The sequence below is a fragment of the Pongo abelii genome, chromosome 11 (genome assembly GCF_028885655.2).
Source record: "Pongo abelii isolate AG06213 chromosome 11, NHGRI_mPonAbe1-v2.0_pri, whole genome shotgun sequence".
Taxonomy (NCBI): domain Eukaryota; kingdom Metazoa; phylum Chordata; class Mammalia; order Primates; family Hominidae; genus Pongo; species Pongo abelii.
This window is the reverse complement of record NC_071996.2, coordinates 116860043-116885229: the sequence shown is the minus strand read 5'-3', so window position 1 is coordinate 116885229 and position 25187 is coordinate 116860043. Positions and strand designations below refer to the sequence as shown.

Here is a 25187-nt window from a genome sequence, read left to right as displayed (position 1 = left end):
TCAATCAGAGCAAAGCTGCCCCAACAGAGCAAAAAATTGATTCATGGGGGAGGTGAAACAATATTAGATATTAGAATGTTTTGTGGACTTCCAAAAGTCCAAGGTACATAAACAGATAGATAGTAATTGGTACTATTAAATGTTCATGATATACAGACGGGAATCAAGGCTAAATGTCTAAGGTTGAGAAACTGGCTAACTCATATTTATTAAGAAGAGTCTTTAAAACTCACCTATATTTGACCCTTCTGTTGTACATATGACTTGACTAGAAAATGCAGACTCACCGTTTTCTAGGAACTCATTCACTCATCAAGTCACTGTGTTTTAAGTGCCAACTATGTTGTCATAAGCTATACTACGCTAGAATATGTAAAGAAGAGCCAGTTCTTTCCCAAAGAAGTTGATAGCCAGTAGGAGATTCAGATATTCAGATGGGAAAGTGGGCAACTGCTATATACTCCTCTGTAAAATGGGTGAATAATAGTACCATATTAAAGAATTGTTCATAGGATTAAATGAGAAATTATGTGAAAAGCCTTTAACGTGATTGGTTCAACTTTTCAAAAAATGTTCATTGTGATCATCATTGTGGTAGCATCATCCAAGATTTAAGCAGAACTGTTTGCTGATCTCTTAATAGAAATTAATAAACTAATTCATAAATCACATTTTTATTTAGCCTATTATTTCAAAGTTTCTACTTTCATCTAAATGACTTTATAGTAGGGTGAACAAATAAAAAATAAAATATTTTTATTTATAAATGTGGTTCCTTGTATAAAAAGGAACTTTTGAGACAGGTGCAGTGGCTCATGCCTGTAATCCTAGCAATTTAGGAGGCTGAGGCAGAAGAATCGCTTGAGCCCAGGAATTTAAGATCAACCTGGGAAACATGGCAAGACCCCATCTCCACAGAAAAACAAAAATTTAAAAATAGCTGGTGCATGCCAGTGGTCTCAGCTACGTGGGAGGCTGAGACAGGAGGACTGCTTGATCCCTGGGGGTCCAGGCTGCATTGAGCCCTCTTCATGCCACTGCGCTCCAGCCTGAGTGACAGGATGAGATTCTGTCTCAAAAAAGAACAGCAACAACAACAAAGATACAACGTTTGAATTTTTTTTAAAGGTTTTACTTACTATGTCCTATTCCAGAATAAAAGCCACTATTTAAATCAAAAAATCACTTTGGAAATAGCTAAATAAAAATAAATGTATGTAATTCTTAAACCACTTTGGTTAATAGCCTAAGACATCATTTGATTGGGCTAATTCAGTATCTAAATCTGTTAATTAACAATTTTCAGGAATTTTTTTTGTTGGCTTGTTTTTTAAAAAGAAAAATAAGTAAATAGCAATGTAACTAGCAGTAAAGATTAAAATCGATAAAATTACTTTTCTAGAACAACTAAGCTTTAGTATATAGTAAGTCCAATATCTATTTTTAATATCTAGATAAACATCACAAATAAATGTACATTCTCTGCCAAGCACAAAAAGGAAAAGTATACTCTATTGTCATGTAATAAACAACTAGACTTAAATGTACTACAACATTTTGCACAAAAGGAGAAAAAGTCTCAAAATTATCACTAAGAAATTACGGTAGTTATTTCCCAATCACTCTGTTTAAATACACAGAGCAGGTCTTAAGACATACTAATTCAGCTTCCTCTGAAGAGAATTACTGGCATTATCATGTCAGTTCCCTGATAGTGTTTTGCATAAGAAAATATTACAAAGAAAAGCTAGAAAATTTGGAAATAGATGTATATTTTTTTTCACCAAGTGCTGTTATTTCGGTTTCCTTAAGCATAAATGTAAAACAAATGCAGGTAAATTCTTTCTATTCCTAGACCACAATTTCTCAGGCAGTTAATATTATCAGCTTAATAAATGTTCAATATTATTACTAAAGCAACGAAAATGATACCTAACATCAACAATTTGTTAGGCTTCTTGAGAAGTTGTTATTAGCCCAATTTAACATAACAAAATGAAAGTTATAAAACTTGTCAATGGCATCTGCAAGAATTACTGCAGAAACAAGTTACCTTAAAAGATTTAGTCTAGAATTCCCTATTGAGATCAGGAACGTGCAGTCCATGGCCATTCCACACTCAACATGCCCTATCTTGTCAAAACTTGGAAGCTAACCAGGGTTAGACCTGGTGAGTACTTGGATGGGAGATTAGAAATATACAGGTACATTTTCCCCTCTGGGAACGGTCTCTACCTTCACCAAGAATTACCCATGTGTTTGTATACCATAAAACATATTATCTCATTACTCATGACCTACACAGTTTCAACTTTCTTATCCCTTTCCTGATATTGCTTTGCTGTGATTAGGGGCTAGAGCTGTTTGGACACTAGGAGGCCCAAGTCCTTGCTCGGGCACCTTTTAATTCCTTCTGAAGAAAATATGCAAAAAGAACTCTGGGTAAATGCAAACTAGTTTATCTCCGCTCTCAAATATGACAGCTGGACTCCTGCAACCTATTACCTACCACCCCACTCTAAGGCCTAAAATAACATTGGTCGTTTTCTGTCCTTTTCTTCTAGGCCCACAGTTAATAATTGGATCTCTAGGTTGTACTAGTGTAATGACAAAAAAGAAGCACAGAAATAAATCTTTCTCTCTCTCTCTCACTTACCATTTAATTCCTAATGTTTAGAACACAAGGTAGGAATTGAGTATACAACCATTGAATGAGTGAAGAAAACCAAGGGGAAATAACTGGGTTTTTCTCGATTCAAGACCACTTTTCTCCTTTCACATAAAGTTGCACGTTTTAGCGATATGACCCAATTATATTCTTGACCTTGACCAAATCAATTATCTTCCTCCTAGTGGTGGTCTTATTGAAAAAGGGAGGAGATTTTGACTACATTTTACTCCATATCTGTGACATTCATATATCATATGTACCTGAAATGCCTAGTTTTCCTTTCATATACTCTTCATCAATTGAAAAGTCCTAAGCCCATGGATTCAATCCAGAATACACAATATACTCTAAATTTATATTTGTTACTGGGTTTCCCCATGAGCATTCTGTGGGTTTGTCAGGTGTATCCTCACTCCCCAAATGGAGAATGATATGAAATACAGGTGCCAAGAGAATCTGATTGAACAGTTAAAGAATAGAACTGGGAGATTATGGAGTGAAAACCCAGGTGTCAGTTTAGCAAGCTCAAGTTTAAAGGTTAACTGCCTGTCAAAATTTAGAATCAAGAAGGCCAAATAGATGAGGAAAAAGCAGAAGATTCAAGAATCCAGTAAAAGTCTTAGGAATACTAAAGAAACCAGTGTCTGGAAACAGGGAGGAGAAAGTCCATATGAGAATTGGGGAATGACTGTTGAGAAAACAGACAAGCAAGAGTAAGAAACCTAGAAATCTGAACGAATAAGGCAGGCTGAAAAAAAGGGATCCCCTTTTGTGCTTTCTGAAAAGTGCGAGAGAACTGGGTCATGAGCATATGACAGAAGTAACTCTAATTATTATGAGAGTAGTGTTTATAGCTATCCTATATGCACAGAGAATGCCAGTTATGGTTATGATAATGAGTAGGAAAATTATACCACAGGCATTCATATAAATTTCTTGACATTCAAGCTAAATGAATTTTAAAAGACAGAGTGACAGCTGGTGATAGCCAGGTTATAAGTAGATAATACACAGTATGTTGAAAAACTTGTCTATAGAACTATAGGCACTCATAATAACTTAAGTGATGCATTCATTCTTTCAACACATATTAAGTCACTTCCTATCTGTCAGGGACTATTCATAATGACAAGATATGATCTGTGCTATCAAGAGTCCTTATTGGGGTGTTGGGAGACGCAGACACAAAAATAAATCATTGGAATCCATAGGATCTGTTCTATGCACCCCTGTATTATGCATTTTCTATGTTATGTACCTAGTATCAAGAGAACAGAAAGGAGCTCTAGTATAGTATAGAAACATACTTTAGGTTGCTTGAATATTTGCAAGTGGAAAAAGGAGGTAACAGGCATAATGGTCAAAGGAACATGAGCCAATGCATGAGCACATGAAGGGATTTCATTGAATATAGAGCATAAGGGGTGCAGAAGCAAAGGACACAATAGAACTAGAAAAAAAATTGGTTAGAGCTACATAGGGAAGAGCCAAATGTGTCTTAAGGGCTTGAAAAATAAAGATTTTAAAGCAGAAATAAGATATTGGATCCTTATTTTAGAAAGACTACTATGATGGCAGTAGGGAGGATAAATTCAAGTTGGAGGAGTGACTGGAGGCAGACCATAGGAAACTGCTGGGGAAGCCTAAGTGACAGATGATGGTCTTTGACAGACATGAATGACTGAACAACTCATTTTGGACATAAAATACACAGGCTTAAGTGATGGATTGCATGTGATAAATAAGTGGTAAAGAGGATGTTAAAAAGACTCACAGGTCATCTTAGGTGACCATATGGATGATAATAACATTAAATAAAATGGAAGAAAGTTGGTGAGCATGGAGAAGAGGAAAATGATGAAAAAGGAGAGCTGGTATTGAGACCTGCTAAATTTGAGGTGCTCACAAGATATGCAAGTTGAAATGTCCTATTTCATGAGGTACTCTGAATTAATAGTCATTGCAGCTTGGGATAATGTCAGGAGTTTAAAAATTGAAATCAGAGCATCAATATTGTTTTATATGTTCGGTGTATAAATCTAATAAAAGTTTTATTACTTTCTATTAGACTATAAAAGCACTTTTAATATGAAAAATTTAATCATATAAACCAATATGACAATATCATTCTCTAGTCATGGCCCTATAAGAAACTGCCAAAATTGGTTTAAGATTTAGATCTATGACACAAGCACTGATGTTTACAACCCATTCATCATAAAAAAAATAAGTAAGTCAATTATGGAATACCATTCCACATGCATTGACTTTAACATGGACTAAAGACATTGGTTTCACCTCAACTTGCCAAGACATTGGCAAGTGGCAATTACTACTGCCATTACTTGATGGGTGCTTCACCTAAATCAAAACTACTGATTGCTCATACTTCACCATGTCTTGCCACCTTTAATTATTTAAACAGAATAATGAGTACATGTGTGAATATAATATAGTTTGAAATACTAAATAAATTTTCAAAGACAACAAGAGATATATTGGTACTTGTTCTAAACCATCTTCTCTGACATTCTGCATTACAAAAATTAACCTTTGCTTTGAATTTGCATTTCCCTTTCTATTACACAGTATGTAATAGGAAATACCAGTATGTAGCTAAGGAGGAAGCTGGAGTGAGAGATGCTTTCTATATTTATTGGAATATTCTTAATGTATTGTCAGTCCATGGAAATAGACCTGCCTTACCATAATAATATACTCCAGAAAAAGTTTTATGTAAAAATGGAATGTCTTAATTTTTCAAAAACTGAAACTATGTCCTAAGGCAGAAAATCATAGTTTCATTTCTTACCAACCGTAGTTAAAGGGTGGGATTTTTATGTATTGTTGGCACTACACATAATTGCTATATATAATTATAGTATGTCCAACAATGCCTTCTTGTAGGTCACTGTGGTTATTACTACAGATCTAGATAATTAAAAGAGAATGAAAAATGTTTACAGTCCCAGGAGGTTAACTGTCGGTCTATCACTGAGTCTATGAAACACTGGAATTGAAAATGCTCTGTGCATCATCTGTGACCAATGATAAAGCCTTTCCATAATTTTAGCTGTGAGTTGACCATAAAAAAAAAACAAGGTAGAACACCTTCTGGAAGATTATAGCTGCTCAGGTTTTAAAACCCAATGTCTAAACAAACTTACTTTAAAGTTGAAGACAAACACATGCAATGGCTCTAAAGACAATCTGAAATAAATTGAAAATCTAATCTACTAATTAGATAATGTATTTATTCATAGAACACACCCCAAAAAGATAAATAGCTCATTAAAATGAATGTTTACATTTGCTACATATTGTACACCTTTCTTCTTAAAATTTAATGGCATAAATATTATTATTTAATAGAAGATAGCTGAATACCTTAGTACTTTGATAATAAACTATAAAACTAGCAGACAGTATCTTTATATTAGAGAAAATATTTTAAATTATTCTGTAAAATACTTATAAGTAATGATCACAAGTGTTTCAATTGTATGTAATTATCACCTTCCTAAGGGGAATTTTCTTGAAGCTAAATGGAGTATAAGTTCTTTCTCTTAGAAATGCAAAATTTAAATATAGACTTTGCTCTAATATATTGCTTGTTTGTTTTGATGGGATGTAAACATAAAAATTACAACATAATTTAAGCTTATTATAAATATCCATTGGAAAAATAAATATCTATGATTATTTTCAAGATACTTAATTTCAAAACTCACATTTTAAAATATAACTAATACTCTCTTGAAAACATATAATTTAATTAATATAGTTTATATATGGATATATATAAAGTACTTAAGCTTTATATATATGATATGTATATATGGATATGTATAATTAAGTACTTAAGCTTTATACTTAAAGCTTATATTATATTATATTATCATATTATATATATCCATATATAAACTATATTAATTAAATTACATGTTTTCCAAAAGTTACATTTCTATAATGCCCATATTTTCACAGTAAAAGCTACTTAGTAACTTTATTTCTGGTGTCTGTTTCAATTAAAATACAAGGAATAGTACTGACATGAACCTGTTCGCTAGGCAGCATACACAGTTATGAACTTTGTTCACAGCACAGTCCAAGGTGTCCTATGTATATTTAAGTTCGCTTAGAAGTTTAATTACCATCAATCGTTTAACATGTCAAACCTGTTCAAACCTGTTCCTCCCTTAGTCTTCCCCATATAAATTAATGGTCACTCTATTCTTCCTGTTCTCAGGCCAAAAACCTTAGAATAATTCTTAAATTCTTTCTTTCACTCCACAACCAGCCCAACAGAAAATCTTGTCGACTCTCCTATCAAAAAAATAATGAAAATCTGACTACTCATTAGCCTCTATATCATTGTCAACTTACTCCAGGAAACCTTATAATTTTCTTGGATTACTGAAATAGTTCCTAACTAGTCTACCAGCTTCTATTCTTGACCCCTACAACAGTGTAATTTCCTCACAGCAGTTACAGACACCTTGTTTTTATGTATGTAAAACTGTGTAATTCTTCTGTTCAAAATCCTCTAATACCTTCCTAACATTCTCAGATTAAAATTCAAAGTCCTCTTTACCATGATTTATAAGGCCCTAAGTCACAGCCTCTTTGATCCCCAAGTACATAACTTTATATTCCCCCTCCTATTCTCCAAGCTCACTTATTCTGTCCATGCTGGACCCCTTGCTGTTCTCACAATATTTTTGATATGCTCCCACCTCAAGGGCTTTGCATTTGCTGTTCTCTCTGACTCTAATTTTCTTCCTAGTGCTCCACATGTCTCACTTCATCACCTGCTTCAGGTTTCCCTTACATATCACTTTCTCAAGAAAAGTCCTGGCCACTCTCTTTAAAACTGATTTCATCCTACACTCAGTTTCCCTCTGTCTCACTTTATGTTTTTCTACAGCATTTATGGCCATCAAATACAGTATGTGTTCACTATTGGCTTATTAACTGTTCCCTCAATCAATGTAATCTCCCTCAGAACAGATTTCTGTCTAGTTAGTTAACTGCCCAGAGTAGTGCCTGACACGTGTTCAATAACATTCTTTTGTGTGAATGAGTGAATGCGAAAATCTCTTCAATCTTTTTATTTTTAAAATTCATTTATCATGTGTGGCCTAACATCTAATTTCACAAAGAGATAGCACATTAGTCTGGAAAATCAAAGCTTGATAAAGTTTGGAGAACTCTACAACCAACAAATGTTTCAGGGAACCATGCGTCTTCTATCACATGACTTAGAACTTTCAAAGTCAACAGTGAATCCCACTGGAAGTCTTAGGGGTTAGGTCTGGAAGTGATATGCACTGCCTTTGGTCATTTTTAGGCACATGGCCAAATTCCCAAGTTCAATTCCAAACTGAAGATATAATCTCCCAATGGGCTCAGAGAAGAGGAAACTGGATTGGTGAGCATCTACCCATCTCTGCCACACATTAACTAGGAAAACACTGCATGCCTACTGAGAACCACCAATGAAATAAAGTAGAATGAAAGGACTGAAAGTGACTAAGAGAGTGAGGAGTAAAATATCAGCTACATTTTTCAGGCACTGCCTCTCTGAGGAGGTAACATTTGAGCTAAGAGAGGTTAGAATGAGCTACACATGTAAAAATTGGAGAAGTAATACTGGGAGTCTGTAGAGAAGGTAGTGGAAAGAACTTGGAGTAGGAATAAGTGTGGCATGTTTGCAGAACAGTGAGAAGACTGGTGTCATTGAGGAGATAGGGCAAGGGAGAGTGGGAGAGCATGCAGCCAAGGAGGTAGGCAAGAGTCTCATCTTGCAGAGGCCACACAGTAATAAGTTTGGGTTTTATTTTTTCAACAAGGGGAAGACATCATTGTATTTAAAGCAGGAAATCTGATGATCTGATTTACATTTTAAAAATATGTTTGGCTATTGTGACATGAGTGAATTACTGTGGGGTAAGACAGGGTAAATTAGGAGGCTTTTGCAAGAGTATGAGAAATGACCATAGTAATACAGATAGAAAGAAGTGGGAAAAAAATTAATATATTCTGGAGGAAAGACCTATCAGACTTTCTGGTAGATTTAATGGTGGGAATTGCAGGGTGAGGGAATGAGGAATTAAAATGACTCCTAGGCTTTTAGCTTGAGTAAGTTCACACAGATTTGGTACATTTGCAAAAATGAAGGAGATAAGGAGAAGATTAGGTCTTTTGGGGGAAAACCAAAGTTATTTTTTGGACAGATGAAAATTTGGAGAAACCTATTAGATATTCAAGCTCAGGAGAGACATCATGGTAGAGACGCCACCATATGGAAAGTATTTAAAGCCAGAGAAGGGAAGAGGCCACCTGCAAATGAGAGTGAAAAGATGAAGCTATAAAGTTGAGTCTAGGGCCAACCTATCAACCAGAAATCTGGCCAGAGAGGAGCAGCTCACTGAAGATGCTGAGAAGGATATGAGCCTGGGAGTCAGCAGGAAAACTAGAATCATGCAAATAACAGGAGTCAGGAGAGGAAAAGCAGGAGTGGTCAGAGGTGAAGAAAATGAGAATGAGTGAGTGATGACTGGTGGTGGACACGGGGAGTGGCTAATGACTGGCAAGAGCAGTTTCAGGAGAGGAAAGGAAGAGAACCCGATGGCAGGGGAGAATGGCAAGAACAAGTGGAGGTTATTAATTCAGTCTGTGCTTTTGTCAGCCTCCTTAGAGACAATGAGCAGGTTATGAGGAAACAGCATAGGTTTGATGGGGAGTTCTCTGGATAAGAAAAAAAAAATTTTTAAACAACTTGGCCACAACGGTGAAACCCCGTCTCTTCTAAAAATACAAAAATTAGCCAGGTGTGGTGGCGGGTGCCTGTGGTCCCAGCTACTCAGGAGGCTGAGGCAGGAGAATCCCTTGAACCTGGGAATCGGAGTCTGCAGTGAGCCGAGATCACACCACTGCGCTCCAGCCTGGGCAAGAGAGCGAGACTCCATCTCAAAAAACAAAACAAACAAACAAACAAACAACTAGTGGCAGTCACTGGAAGACATGTTCTAGGCTGATGGGAAGCATCGTGTAAGAGTAGAAGAAAGACATCTACCTAAATCAGAGCTTAAAAACTCTCTTAACTAATTTAATTTAAAATTTGGTTCTTTGAACTATGAAACCATACTCTATGAAAATGCAAACTAGTAATACATCAATGATTTCTAAATTACCTGGATTTTAATATGCACTTATTTTATTATGACCTTGTTAGAAAAACATTATAAAAACACATTTTGATAAATCTGTTTTTCCGGAGGGAAAAAAAACCATAATTATTCTGCACTTAAACACAATCTAACTACTTATTTTAATATTTAAGTTTATAGCAATTATCGTAGGTTGTGCTTGTCATGCATTTTGCCCAAATCATAGGTCATATAGTTGTGTATTACTGGCAAAATTGTATGCCCAACTATAAAAGCAGAGATTATTTTTTCATTTTGTTTATTTAAAATAATGCGTGGCTTATTCACTATTTTGTAGTTTGCCTTTGGGTTAACCAGATCTGACACAAATTCTTTCTTTGTGATTCGCAAGGTGTCTGAGTCTCATATATGTATGTGACAGAGAAGGAGAAAGGAGAGAGAGAGAGAAAAATAATAACTGCCTTATAGAAATACAAAGGTCAGACATAGTGTGTGTATGCAGCAACTGAATCCTGGCACTTATAGAGGCTTAGCAAAGCATATTATTTCCATTGTCATTGTCATTACTCTTACTGCTATATTTTTGAAGTTAAGAAACCTATACACCATAGCTGAAGAACTTTCTTTCCACTGATGGCAAATGAAAAACAAAAATAAATTTTAAAAATACATAGTCCCCAAGCACAAAAAAAAAAAAACTTTCTTTTTTCCTTAAAAAAGTATATAATTGGGTCAATAAACACTGTATTGTAGACTTACTAAGTACTAAGATTCTGTATGTGTATGTCTGTAGAGGGGGTGGTATCTGTTTTTTTTTTGGTTTTTTTTTTTTTTTTTTTTTGAGACAGAATCTTGCTCTGTCACCTAGGCTGGAGGCAGTGGCGCAATCTCGGCTCACTGCAAGCTCTGCCTCCCGGGTTCACGCCATTCTCCTGCCTCAGCCTCCCGAGTAGCTGGGACTACAGGCGCCCACCACCACGCCCAGCTAATTTTTTTGTATTTTTAGTAGAGACAGGGTTTCATCGTGTTAGCCAGGATGGTCTCAATCTCCTGACCTAGTGATCTGCCCACCTCGGCCTCCCAAAGTGCTGGGATTACAGGCGTGAGCCACCACACCCAGCCACTGGTTTTAAAATTAAGAACACAGATTATGAAACTATTTGAGAAACACTAACAATTTTAAACTGAGTTTTATATTATGTCTAGTTAAGGATTGGTAGTATAGAATGAGAGTACAGAGAAAGAAGTAGCAGAATAAACTACCACTTTTGCCATGTGTTTGGGAGAGTGACAAACACACATAGCAAAAAAAGAAATAGTAGTATAAGTAAGCAGAAAATGAGACCATTTGGAAATGAAGTAGACAGGCAAAAAGTGTCCGATGTAAGTAAGTTGTCCCAAAGTCACAATTTAATCTTCCACTGAGGTATGTTACTCTAAGAGACTAGTGATTATTTTTCTTTTACCGATTTATTTTTCTACTAATAAACTAATAATGCGACAGCCTTCCCTCCTAATAGGCTAACTAGTGAAGATTGTTACAAAACCATTATTCCTTGAGTTGCAGTAGTAGTAATCAGGACAGCTGTCCTTCCAAAAGCTGGAAATAAATTAAGCTGAAATCCGTATTTTGCCTTTGACTAAGAGCTAAATGTTTCCCTCTGTTTCTTCTCCACATTTTCATTTAATAGAGGCTTTTCCCTTAACCTCCACTTAATTGCTGTATTGACCAACATGTTCCATTATCTCCACAAAACACACAAGCTGCACTCACTGAACCCCAACTGCTCAGAGCTCTCCAATCACACCCAAGTAGACCAGCACTGGCCACTCCCATCAGCCAAGGTTCATGATTGTAAAGAGTCACAAGAGTTTGGTCCTAAACCTGTTTATAAGCCAGTTGTGTTTGTTATTGTAGTATAAACATTAGTTATGGTGATGAAATATGAGAAGGATAAACAGAATTGCTGTCAATGAAAATTAAATTAATGTTACAAAAAGGTGGGGAGATCATCTGAAGTTGTCTGAAGTTCTTATTTTAGATAAAAGAAATGACAAATTGAAATTGTAGAAGATGCATTATTGGCATGGCTTAGGTAAGAAATATTGTGTAGAATTCCAATCAATAGACATTTAAGAAAAAGTCATGACCTTACATCAAAAGACTAGCATATGAATGTACAGGCACTTGTTTTACATTGAAATAGAACACTAAGGTATAAATGTATCATTTTTATGGTTCCCTTTACTAACAGACCTTTTCAATTCATTCACCTACTGCTTTTGGTCATGACAGAAGTATTCATATGTGCTATGTTCTCATGACATATACCATAGACAATATTCTTGCTACGAGGAAATAATCAAACAAATGGGGTTTAGAAAGTAGATTCCACATGCCATATGGTCATCAAGAGCAGAGGAAGCTTTACAAATGAAAAAAAAATACTCACTATAGGTAAAATATATGTGTTAAAGAGTGGTTAATGTCTCTTCTGAGTCATTAGTCCTCCTTAAGTATAATAGGAGCAATTACAAAACAAATGCCATATATTTTTGTACAAGTCTTAGATTTCTTGAAGAACAATTACATAAATTTGGGACTCTATGACCAAATGCAAGAAAATAATGTTACTTATATAAACTAAACCATAATTAAAATGATGTATCCATGATTATCAACAAAAGCTGGCCACTTAATGAAATGTAAATGTACCATGGAATCATAAGATTTATATATGCATATTTTCTACAGAATTTTTTTAAATTTTGAATAAAAATACTCTCCATTTTATAAGATTTAAAATGTTTATCAATATAAATATGCAGATTCATAAAACAATTTATTTCAATAAATGTTGAGTAATACTAAGTCTCATCTTTAAACCTATGTAATTATAGTTCACAAAAATTACAGTCCTCATAACAAACAAGTAAAAAGAACTTATTAACGGGAAAAAAGTACATTGGTAAAATTGGTAAGAAAAATAAACAAATGAAATGCATAGCTGATGAGATCCTATCTTTAAAGTAATCCTAGAAACTTCTCTAAAAATGATTTGTGCATTTTTACTCCAACCTCTACAATAAAATACACAATAGTGCACTTAGTCTGTACTGCCACCAAGTGCTTAAATCAATTACTTTTAAGATTCTTACAGCTACTATAAGCAGATTCTTTCACTGCTATGAGTAGCAATTTTGAAAGGCTAAAAGCAAACCATTTCGACCATGAATGGCTGTAAGAGCATCAAAATTTTGACATGAAATTAAAATCTCAAAAGTATTAATAAAACATCAAAAATCCTACCAGCTCACTGGAAGTTCATGGAGTCTAAAAACGTTTTTCAGCTTGTAGTCAAATTTTGCTGGAGAAAGATTTTCTTTAGAAACATTCAGGTTTGGATTTGGTTGCATATCTATAGGAAACTCTGAATCCTAGAGAAAAAAATTAAACAAGAGCTCTGCGTTAAACATCAAAATCACTGCACATGTTGATACTCTGATTTAATATTAAATTACAACATAAACATTATAATAATATTTGCCCAGAATTTACATGAAGTCCTTCATTTCCAATTTTAGCTTTGAGAAAATATTAAGAAAGATAAAATTTTAAATAAGGCACGTATCAATTGATATAACCAATTTCAATTCTAAGCCTCATGTTACATGTTAAAAATTACTTGAAAATACTCCCTATTTGAATTCCAATGAAGCACAATATAGCATTATCATATATTATTGGTTAATTGTCTTTTTTTAAATAAGGTTTCCAGGCCCAACAGTAATGTCAGCAGTCAAAAGTCTATAATTCTTATGCCCCTTTTGTCCCCTATAAATGGCCGACTAAAAACACTTTTCACTGGGTAACAAAGTTAACATTTGCTAATTGATTGATTATGATTTTCTTTTTAAATCTAAGGACACAGGACTAATTTAAAAACTCTTAATGAAAGTAAACCATTTCTATTAATCCTGTCAAATCACATATATTAGAATCCACATCTGTCATTTCTTGGTCACCTCCCTCTCCACCAAGCAAACCATAGCTACAGATCAAAGAGCATTTTCAGTGCATGAGAAAGTAGTCCTTCCTCAGTGGAAAAAAAAGACATGCTACAAATAAGCACTCAACACATAATGAAGGAGAGATTAATTGCTTAACTGTATTCAAAAAAAGAAGTTATGAATCCCCTTACAGCTAATTCTTTAAAATTGCTCTGACAGAAGGCTCATATCATGAATTTTTGCACCCATTTACTTATTCAAAAATTATTTATCTCATTATTTTAGGCATGAAAAATCTTTTTTTTCTTTCTTTTTTTTTTTTTTTTTTTCGTTTTTGAGACGGAGTCTCGCTTTGTTGCCCAGGATGGATTGCAGTGGCGGGATCTTGGCTCACTGCAACCTCCGCCTTCCGGATTCAGGCAATTCCCCTGCCTCAGCCTCCCGAGTAGTTGGGACTACAGGCGCGTGCCACCACGCCCGGCTAATTTTTTGTATTTTTAGTAGACGAGTTTCACCATATTGGCCAGGCTGGTCTCAAACTCCCGACCTCAGGTGATCCACCCGCCTTGGCCTCCCAAAGTGGTGGGATTACAGGCGTGAGCACCGCCTCTGGCCTGAAATAATATATTTCTAATTAACAAAGTAGTACATACTCATATAGAAATTTTGTGCATTTCATAATACTACAAAAACTTAAAAGCTAGCTTAGTCTCACCACCCAGATATAATTATTATTAACACTGTGGTTTAATTACTTAATTTTTTTCCATCTTTCTCTCTCAATTTTTACAAAATTGGAACCACGCTCTATTATCTTCTCTTGTTTTTCATTTATCATTGCTGCATTTTCATGTCATTTAGTCTGTTTTGAAGGAATGATGAATGCCACATTTTACTTATTCAGTGATTTTTGTCTCTCTTATGGTTATCAATATTATGAACAGAGTTTTTGGTCTATAAATCTGCACTTCACTAAGTATTTCCTTAAAGCATAGTACTAGAAGTGTAAATAATTCAAATAGAATAAATATTTGAGAAAAACATTATATCTTTTCACAGACTGCTTTCTAGAAAAGCTGTACCAATTATACTTCTGCCAGTCATGTAGTACTGTGTGCAGTTCACCACATCTTTGTTAATGGCGTATACACACACATGTGCATACACACATGCACTTAAAACAATCCATTCTTTCAATAGTTATTTCCTTTGAATAATATTTATTATTGAGTGTCAATTTTATGACAGGCACCAGTTTCAGTTCTTATATCACTAAACAAAATAGACAAAATTCTCTCCCTTATGGAGCTTACACTCTAAAAGAAGTAACACCTAGGACAATATAAATAATGAACATATATACTATATTATATCTATAAAATAAAAAGCCTATGGAAAAAATTATTGCCAATTCATATATAATTAAGTTAAATATTTTTATATTTGTTATTTATTTGCTTTACTTCAGTTTTTCTGAATTGCATATTTATGCTGATTGCCTATTTTTCTATTGTTTTGCTGGTATTTTATTTTAATGATGATGCTTGGGTTGGAAATAGGGAAAGGGTAAATTACTATGTTAGAAAATATAGCAAGGGATCCAAATCAGTCTTATATAGTTGTTTGAACTGCATGAAAATATCTGAAACCATAAACACAGCAATTTTTATAAGCATTGTTAAACAAATCATCATATAAAACAAATAGAAAGAGGTGTTTAATAAGACCTAATCAACTAGGTCCTGCTGCCTACTTAGCAGAGCTAATAAAATAGTAAAATATAATGATAACTGAACAACTATTTAAAAAAAGATTTACATCAAGAGCAGCAAAACCCTAGTAAAAACAATCCAATCTAAGCATAGATTCACTTGCAGAGGTAAACATTAGATTTCTTATATCACCCAGCCTATATGCTGAAATATTTCAGGAGACAATGGTCAATACATGGGTAGGCAGCATCAGTGAGGTAAATGTGAGATACATACATAAGGACAATGTGTACAGGATAGAAGAGGTAAAATAAATCTTAAAATTATTCTTCCAAGCACAAAAACCATAACCTTTTTTTGTATTGACAAGATACAATTGGAAGGCAAAGCTAAGCTCTCAGCAGTGTGCTTTAATAGTTCACTGGTCTTGACTCAAAGCGCACACACATTGAACTCACTAAGCAGATTTTTAAAAAAATACCAGTATCACTGAGTCACACCCCAAATAAATTAAATAATAATTTGAGAGTAAGGCTCTGGCCCTCGTGTTTATTTTAAAGTTTTCTATGTGAAATAAAAGTCAGGGTTAAAATAATGGCTTTCCTTAGCAACTCAGCTCCACCACATATGAGTGTGAACTTAGGCAAGCTATTTAACAAGCTTTCAAAATATATATATATATTTCTATCTGTAAAATGCAACCCAAATAATACCTGTCTTACATGCTGCATTAAAATTGAGATAATCTCTGCAAAGCATTCATCACGTTAGTCACCTAACATGTTCATTAAATTCTTAATAAACATTATCTATTTGTATTGCTATTTTTATTATTTCTGCAACTAGTGGCATGTTAATTTCAGCTGGATAGCAAATTCATCATGAATTGTTTCATACTCCACTTATTTATTATGAAATAATTCTATATTAAACAAATTATAAGTTTAATATTCTCCTGGGATATTGATTGAAGCAGACTTGATTTTGACATAATCTTACTGAATCCCAGTTTCATAACCAGTTAACGGCTGGCTATCTATATATGTCCCAGTACCAGTAATAAAAGAAGTTATTGCTTTATGGGCCAGTTGGAATTAAATATAGTCTTACATTTAAAAAATGGAAGACCTGTGCTTGGCCTCTTTCACTTAACATAATAACTTTCAGTTCCATCCATGTTGCTGCAAATGACAGGATTTCATTCTTTTTTATGGCCGAATAATATTCCATTGTATATATACCACATTTTCTTTTTTCACTCACCCATTCATGGGCACTTAGGTTGATTCCATATTTCAGCTATTATGAACAGTGCTGCAATAAACATGAGAATGCAGACATCTCTTCATTATATTAAGTGAAATACGCTAAGCACAGAAATACAAATATTGCATGTTCTCACTCATATGTGGAAGCTAAAAAAGTGGATATAAGAAGGTAGAGAATAGATTGGTGGTTACTGGAGGCCAAAAAGATCAGTGGAGAAGCAAAGATGAAGAGAGGTTGAATAATGGGTACAAATGCATAGTTTCATAGAGGAAATAAGACCTAGTGTTCTGTAGATCAGTAGGGTGACTCTAGTTTAAAATAATCTATTGTACATTTCAAAATAGCTAGAAGAGAATAATTCAAATATTTATAACATAAAGAAAAGACAAACATTTAAGGTGATGGGTACATCAATTACACTGATGTGAACTTTACAAATTATATAAGTTATCACATGTACCCTGAAAAAAATTAAAAATAATAAAATAGTTTAAATTTCAAAGATCCAATGGGTACCCCTTTCTTAACTTGAGTAATACATCAGTTAGGCAACCCATGGGAAGCCAAGCTATCTACTGGGCCTCTTTCCCCATGAGTCCCTTGGGCACCCAGGTTTCCCCCAGACCCTAGATCTGTGCCACTCAATAGAGGTCTGCTTCCCTATCTTGTTATTTGCTGTTCATTGAACTAACATTCACAGGAATTGCCCCAAACAATTTTTAAGTGGAAGTGAAAAATTATTCAATCAGGCATTCTGTCAACATTTGAGTATCTACTCTATTTCAGGCACTATGTTAATTCCTAGGTCATAAATATAAGTAGAATACATTGCTTTCACTCCAAGGATTCACAGTCCTGTGAAGGATACAGCATAAATGAAAAAAAAAAATACATCATTGGAAAAAGCTAGAGTAGAAATATGCAAAAGATAATAAGCAAATAAACAAGCAATAAAACTGTTGGAAAAGAGGAGACAAAATTATCATTAATTACAGATATTATGATTACACTGATAGATGATTAGACAGACAAGCCAAAAGGAAAAAGAAACTAAAGGGACCATATTACTATGGCTGATTACATCTGACAAATTATAAAATTAGTAAGTTTCGCTAGTATGCAATGAATTAACAGAAGATATAAAAGAAAAATATTGTCTGGGTGCAGTGGCTCATGCCTGTAATCCTAACATTTTGGTAGGCTGAAGCAGGTGGATCGCTTGAGCTCAGGAGTTTGAGATCAGCCTGGGCAATGTGGTGAAACCCATCTCTACAAAAAATACAAAAATTAGCCAGGCATGGTGGCTCCCACCTGTACTCCCAGCTACTTGGGGGGCTGAGGCAGGAGGATCGCTTGAGCCCAGGAGGTGAAGGTTGCAGTGAGCCAGGATTGTGCCACTGCACCCCAGCCCGAATGGACAGAGTGAGACGCTGTCTCAAAAAAAAAAAAAAAGAAAAGAAAAGAAAAGAAAAGAAAAATATTCCACTAACTCTAACAGCAATCAGATAAAAATACCTACTAGAACACTAACAAGAAATGTGTTAAGCCTAAAGAAAGAAACTACACTTTATTCAGAGATATAAAGCAAGATCTTATTAGTATAGATAGTCCATGGACTCAAAGTCTGCTGATAAACTTCTGAAGAAGTTCGATTTACATATTCAATTCAAGTCAAAATATCAATGTGAATCTGGGAGCAAGCTTATCTCTTGTAGTACCTAGTGTTGCTTACACTGATCAATACTATTGGGAAATGATAATTAATCACTGACCATTTAAATTAATTTTTAAAAATAAAAAGTTAAAAGATATTTTAAGATATATATTTTTTAAATAAACACCCTATTAAAACAGATTTTATATGGCTTTTCTTTCCTTGTCTGAATTTCCCATGTGGAGAGGAATTTACCAAAAATGGAGACGTTTTGCTTAGGCTTCTGTGCCCTCATTATTTCATTCATCACTCAAATGGCCCATTACCCGCTGACAAACTTCACACATCACTACCTAAGAGTGAATGACAGCTGACATTATCAGCAAGACTTGATTGAGCTAATTGACATTCACAATCTAAGTATGAAAATAGGAATGGGTCAGGAAAAGTCTTCCTTACTCATATATTTATTCAATTACTTGACCTTTATGTTTGTTTTCATTTCTTGGGCTTTAGACTGTAGGGAGAAAGATTATATTTGCAAAATGATGTTTCCCAAATGTACTTAAATATTTTTAATTTAGTACTCCTCAAGTATCTAATTAGTCTTTAAAGTTTCTATTCTAGATGTTTATATAAAACAAAATAGTTTTAATGTATTTTAAATTTATCTCTGAAACTTTCTTAACTTTGACTCATGTAAGATAAGGCTGAAGCCATAAAACGAAAAAAAAGATGTACAACCATAAACATTCACTTAGAAACTTCACAGCGTCATTATTTTAACATTGTATTTCTAGACTAAACTTCTTATTTGTGTCATAAACTAACGGAACAGAGACAAAAGATCTACTTGATTTAAAAACATAGGAAATGATTAGATTTATGATTTCTTAGTATGCACAGTATTTTGCATAGAAGGAGTTATTTTAAGAAACACTTTTAGAATACAATTAAAGGCTAAGCCACAAAAATTGATATGCTTAGAAAATATTTAGCTTCTAAAGTTAAGTAAGTGCATATTTTTACTATGTTGAATAATAGTAACTATTACTTTAAAACAACAAACTCCTGTTAGTCAATTTCAACAGTTCTCCCAAAAGCAATCCTCTGACCAGGGCATCAACATTACCTGGGGACTTAACTTGCAATGCAAATTCTCAAACCCCTTCCCAAACTTACTAAATCAGAGTCTCTGTGAATGGGGCCCAACAATCTGTTTTCAGTGAGCTTTCCTGGTGATTCTGAGGCTTGTTAAAGTTTGGGAATCCATCTGATCAACAACCCATCTTTCAAAATTTAGCAATCAGTTAAAAGATTTATAAAGCCTATCTGTAAGCATTACTATAATAGGTTCAGTATATACATCATGTAAATTTGTACAGGTGCTTTCATACACTGCTGGTAATAATGCAAACTTTCTAGAAAGAAATTTGGCAATATGTATCAATTATATTAAATAATGACCAAACACCTTCCATAAGTAAGTCCATTTCTAAAAATGTACTCTGAGAAAATATTCAGACCAATTTGCCAAGATCTACATATAAAGTTTTCTATGCATCATTATTTATTATAGTGAAGGACTAGAAACACCTAAATTTCAAATAAAGGGTGTTTAATTTGATTGAACCATAGAATGCGATGCATCCAGATGATGAAACATTATTTAGTTATTAATAAAAATATTCATGAAGAATATGGACATAGGAAAGTGTCCACTTAATATAAATGATACATGTTTATTTACACATATATATGTGCAACTAAAATAAAGTGTGTCTAAATATTAATAGTAACTAACTTCATATGCTTTTTATAATATTTTGTATTCATTCATTTCTGCATATTCAAGTTTTTCTATAAGGAATTATTACTTTTAACACAGAAAATCATGGAATTAAATATGTATATAACCTATAAATACCATATTTAAAAGTATATAAGCAAATTAACTTAATGGCTTATCTATTTAATATTCTTTTTCCTCTAGCATAAATGGGCTTTGCCACCTTATTAACAATCTGGTTCCTGGACACATAATTCTACACTCTAATCAGAACCGTGATTCACAAACCCTTTTTCTCATCTATTACCAGGCTCTGTGTCAGGGAGTAATCAGATATTTCAAATTGCATGTTCCACTGATGGTTTATAATTACCTAAGAAGAACATAATAATACCTAAAACTAAATCTCACTTTATTAGTTAATAAAAATGAACATACAAATTAGAAGAACATTATACCACTTGATTTTATAAACCTCCTCCTTCCTACTAAATAAGAAAATGCTTATAATTTGACTACTGTCAAAACCCAGCACATGGCACTGATTTTCACTGCTGACATTTCCTTAAACTGAGACAAACTCAGCATCGGGATGTTTAGTAGTTTTAGAGTTATTTACAAATGTCAGTTCTGTGCCTTCTTGTACCTAGGTGTGGCCATGTGATTTACCTGATGAATGAAATGTGAGCAAAAGCAACATGGGAGCAAGCCTGAAGTGCCAGCATGTGTTTGGCCATCCTTTTGTGCCCTTCATCTGATAATATGAAAGTATGGGGCAGGCACTCCCATCCAGCCTGTGCTCCTCAGTGATTATAATGCACGAAGCTCCCTTGCACAATGTAGTGCAAGAGAGATATGTTTTGCTGTTTTAATCCACTGAGATATTTGAGTTGAGTTTTTGTGCAGACACCAAAATTTCAATTTTTAGATAAGATCATACACACTGAGAAAAAGTTTAGGGAAGTCTCATTTTCTCTTCTCATTACCAAGTCAGAATATCCTATTACTGTCTGTAATTCCCAATTATAGTATGTATTTCAGTGATGTTCTGATGCTTCCTTCATTTACAAAAATCACTGCAATGGCAACCTTAATAAATTTGTGTCATAAAAGAAAAGAATGAAGTCTATGCCTTTCTCTTGCACAGACCTTTTCTGAGAAATGGGAATAATGATCCAATTCATTTGTGTTCCTTTTACCAAAATTTCCCTTTAGGGAATGCATAAAATATTCTGTTCACTATGCACAGTGCCAGAGGGCAGCCAGCTGGCATAGTTCCTATTACTGGCACAAAGAGGACACACCTGGGTTACCTATCCCTCTATTTCTTTGGAAGCCATCCTGGTTGCTCCCATAATCCCCAGGAGCTTAAACAGAGGCTAAACAAAATTGAAGCAGGATTCAGGAGGTCAGGGGGCACTTACATAGTATCTAGTTATTGTTTATGGGTAGCTACTAAAATACAGGTGTTTATTTTGCTGATGGTTTTAAGTCAAGTCAGTTCACAGTTGTGATAAATGGTTATAACAACTTTTAAAACCTTATTAAAAACAAAAAATGTAAGCAATTAATTGAAAGATGACAAAATTCAATGAATTGGACATTTATCAATAAAAACTATTCTATTAAGGTTTAGAAAGTAAGGCAGTTTCTCTACTAGCAGTTTACTTTGAAAATGAATGAAGACTTTCTAAACTTTTATTAATTCCTCTTACCTAGAAGCATGTAACCTAAAATTGATAGAAGTGGAAATTTCAATGACTTTTAGATTATATCTCTCTCAATATAATTTTTATTTAAAATAAACAATTCTGTAATCTCTACAAAATAGAGACCAAGAATACGCCTTATAAAGGTTAAATTTGCCTGAAGATGTATCTGACCAACTAGAAATTGCTGAATTGAATGGCTTGTCATGTTGCGTTCACTGCCTAATATATTCTTTAGTTGGCGGGCTTCCAAAATGAAGAATGAGCACGCATTTTTGTAATTGAAATTGCAATACAGCTCAGCTATCTTATCCTGACTTTAATGCTAATGGGTTAATAATTACAATTTAATAAAAATTATTTCTAAGTTATTCAATTTTTCTTTTTGATAAGCTTGTTATGTAATCATAAAAACATCTGAAAGGGTCAGTTATATGTTATATGTAAAATAATCCTAGATAGTAAATTGTAACTTTTGTTTAACACTATGATAATCACATAAAAGTATTGCAAACCTAAAAATATTCAAAGGGAGAGTGTACAAAATATAAAGAGAGGTAGCCAAAAGCATATGAAGGTTCAGAAAAGTGTGTGCCATATGATGACACAAGTGATCACTTCTGTCAATACTGGGTGCTGAAATAGTGCTAGACAATGCTTTACACAAAAGTCAATTAATGGAACAGCTTCTAAAAATGGTGACCTTGTTTCTAACAGATTTACTAAATTAAGAATTCATAGATTCACCTATTTCAGGTATGGTATTACTCTGAGTAAATGTCAAAGATTTTCTGATTAGTTTTGTGGATAGAAAGTATGGATGATATTGACATCTCTTCTCTGCTTTAACCTGCTTCCATTCCTCAAAGGCAAGGCAAAACTTTGCTGTAGCAAGGCTAACTTATTTGCATTATTGGCTAAGGAGATATGCCTAATAGTACTGTCCCAACCAATTGGCATCTGTTTGCTTTACATGCCCAGCTATAAATGCAAGTTTATGCCCAAAGTGATAGCATCTTAGCTAACTGAAAATTTAATTCTCTATAGATGTCCACAAGGATTGTCTTCATGTGGGTTGGCAACTTAAAATGTAATAAAATTCCACAGTAAAATAACTGACTTCTACTATTAGCTACTCAAGATACTTGATCTTACTGTAAGCTTCCATAATTTTATCTTCTTTCTGATAATCCATGCTTCCATACTTCTTATCTTTGAATTTTAAGTAAAGTTGCAGTTATGACTATTTAGAGCAGAGGTCAGACATTCAAAAGCCAGGCATCAGAAAAATAATTCAAACGAATGAATTAGGTGGACATATGAAGAGATACATTCTACATGTTTAACACATAGATCACCTCAACATGGAAACATGCTGTCCCCCTTGTTTCAATAAACATATAACTTTCTTGATCTTTCTTTATCCCATGTTACCCCCTTTTGATATAGATATGAGTACTAGACATAGTTCTCCTCTTTACTGTAAAAAAAAGAAAAAATATGAAGATAAATGCCAATGCAGATAAGGCTCAGCACTGGGAAGATAAGTGTGGTGGTGATGGCTGTAGAGGACTGAGGAATGCCTGTATGTCTTGCCTAAAGCACCTGTTGCCTCTCAGTTCCAACAAATGGTGGGGGATGTAGGAATGTAAGCCCAGTGTTAACAGATAGTGCTTTTTTTTCAAAAGGAGCCACATATTTGGGGTTTTCGTTGAGTCATTCAACAAATATTTATTGATAGTCCTAATTTATCAAGCATTATTCCAATTGCCTGAAATACATTAGTAAACACACACACACACACACACACACACACACACAAAGATCTCAATCCTCATGTATATATATTATATATTATAATATATTGAGGAGACAGAAAATAAATAATAAACATATACAAGTATATCACATAAAATGTTAGATTAAAAATGCAGTAGAAAGAAAGAAAAAGCAGTGTAAGAGAGACTGGAAGTACATGGGGAGAATTTTGTGGGGCATGATGTATGAAATTATACATGCAGCAATCTGGCGAGGGCTCATAGAGAAGGCGACACTCGATTAAAGACTAAGACAGTGATAGAGTTGACCACGATGATATTTAGAAGAAGAACATTCCTGGCATAGGAAAAAGCCAGTTCAAAGTCCAGAATTTAAGAGTAAATGTGGCATTTTACAAAAAAAAAGGAGGCCAGTGTGGCTGGAGAAGAAAAAGAGAAAAGAATACATGTTTAGGTGAACTAGAATAAATTTTGAATGCTGACAGTAAATTTTTACTATAATTATTTAACCCTGAGAAATGTCAACATTGGGAGGACCAAACAAAATGCATCTATGGACTGCCAATTTTCTATCCTTATCCTTGATTTATAACTCATTAAATGTATTAAAAATCTTTAGTAAGATTATTTAAGACTATTGGTTAAATTGAAGATTCCTAAGAGTATTCAGAAGATGAATGGATAAGAATCATTAAGTGAAGCCTTCTTGATTTTAGCTTCCCCCTCCCACCACTCACAGGGTAGGAATATGGCAGAATCTTCCAGAACAGTCACATAGTTTCTATTAATTCATTCAGAAAAATGTATTAATGTGCAAATGGCAGGCTAAATGCCTGGGATATGGAACTATGAAAGGCATTCCCTGATATCAAAGTACCTAAAGAGAAACTGTTGCTAGTGAATCGCCATCCTCGAGAGTAGAGAAGAGGGCTAATTTTGTAATAGCAGCTACCATCACATTCATGTTCACAGGCCACAAGAAAATTTTCCATTAGTACAAAAATAGTACTCATATTTATGACATTACAGAATTTACAAATCCCTTTCACATATACTGCTACATTGATATAGACAGTGTTTTATTTTGCTAGCTAGACTTAAGATGACAAAACAGCTCAGGTGGTTTGCTTATTGAAGTCAGAGTAACTTGTCATAACCTCATGACAAAATTTAAATGTACCTGTTTAATATTCTTCTATCTTTATGTGACTTCTGATATACAACCCTATATTAGTCCATTCTCACACTGCTATGAAGAAATACCCGAGACTCGGTAATTTATAAAGAAAAGAGCTTTAATTGACTCAGGTCCAGATCGCTGGGGAGACCTCAGGGAACTTACTATCATGGCAGAAGGAAAAGGAGAAATAGGCACCTTCTTCACAGGGAAGCAGGACAGAGTGAGTGCAAGAAGGGGAAATT

At 34.1% G+C, this 25187-nt stretch overlaps 1 protein-coding gene across 4 annotated transcripts in view; it reads right to left on the bottom strand.

Moving 5' to 3' along the window:
* The window catches only part of SPAG16 (sperm associated antigen 16), a 1150408-nt gene that overhangs the window by 915018 nt on the left and 210203 nt on the right, over nt 1–25187 (bottom strand). For all 4 annotated transcript variants that reach the window (XM_024243621.3, XM_054549801.1, XM_054549802.1 and 1 more), the window contains one exon: nt 13154–13281. In XM_024243621.3, the coding sequence (XP_024099389.1) occupies nt 13154–13281 (128 nt within the window). The remainder of the gene's footprint in view (nt 1–13153; nt 13282–25187) is intronic.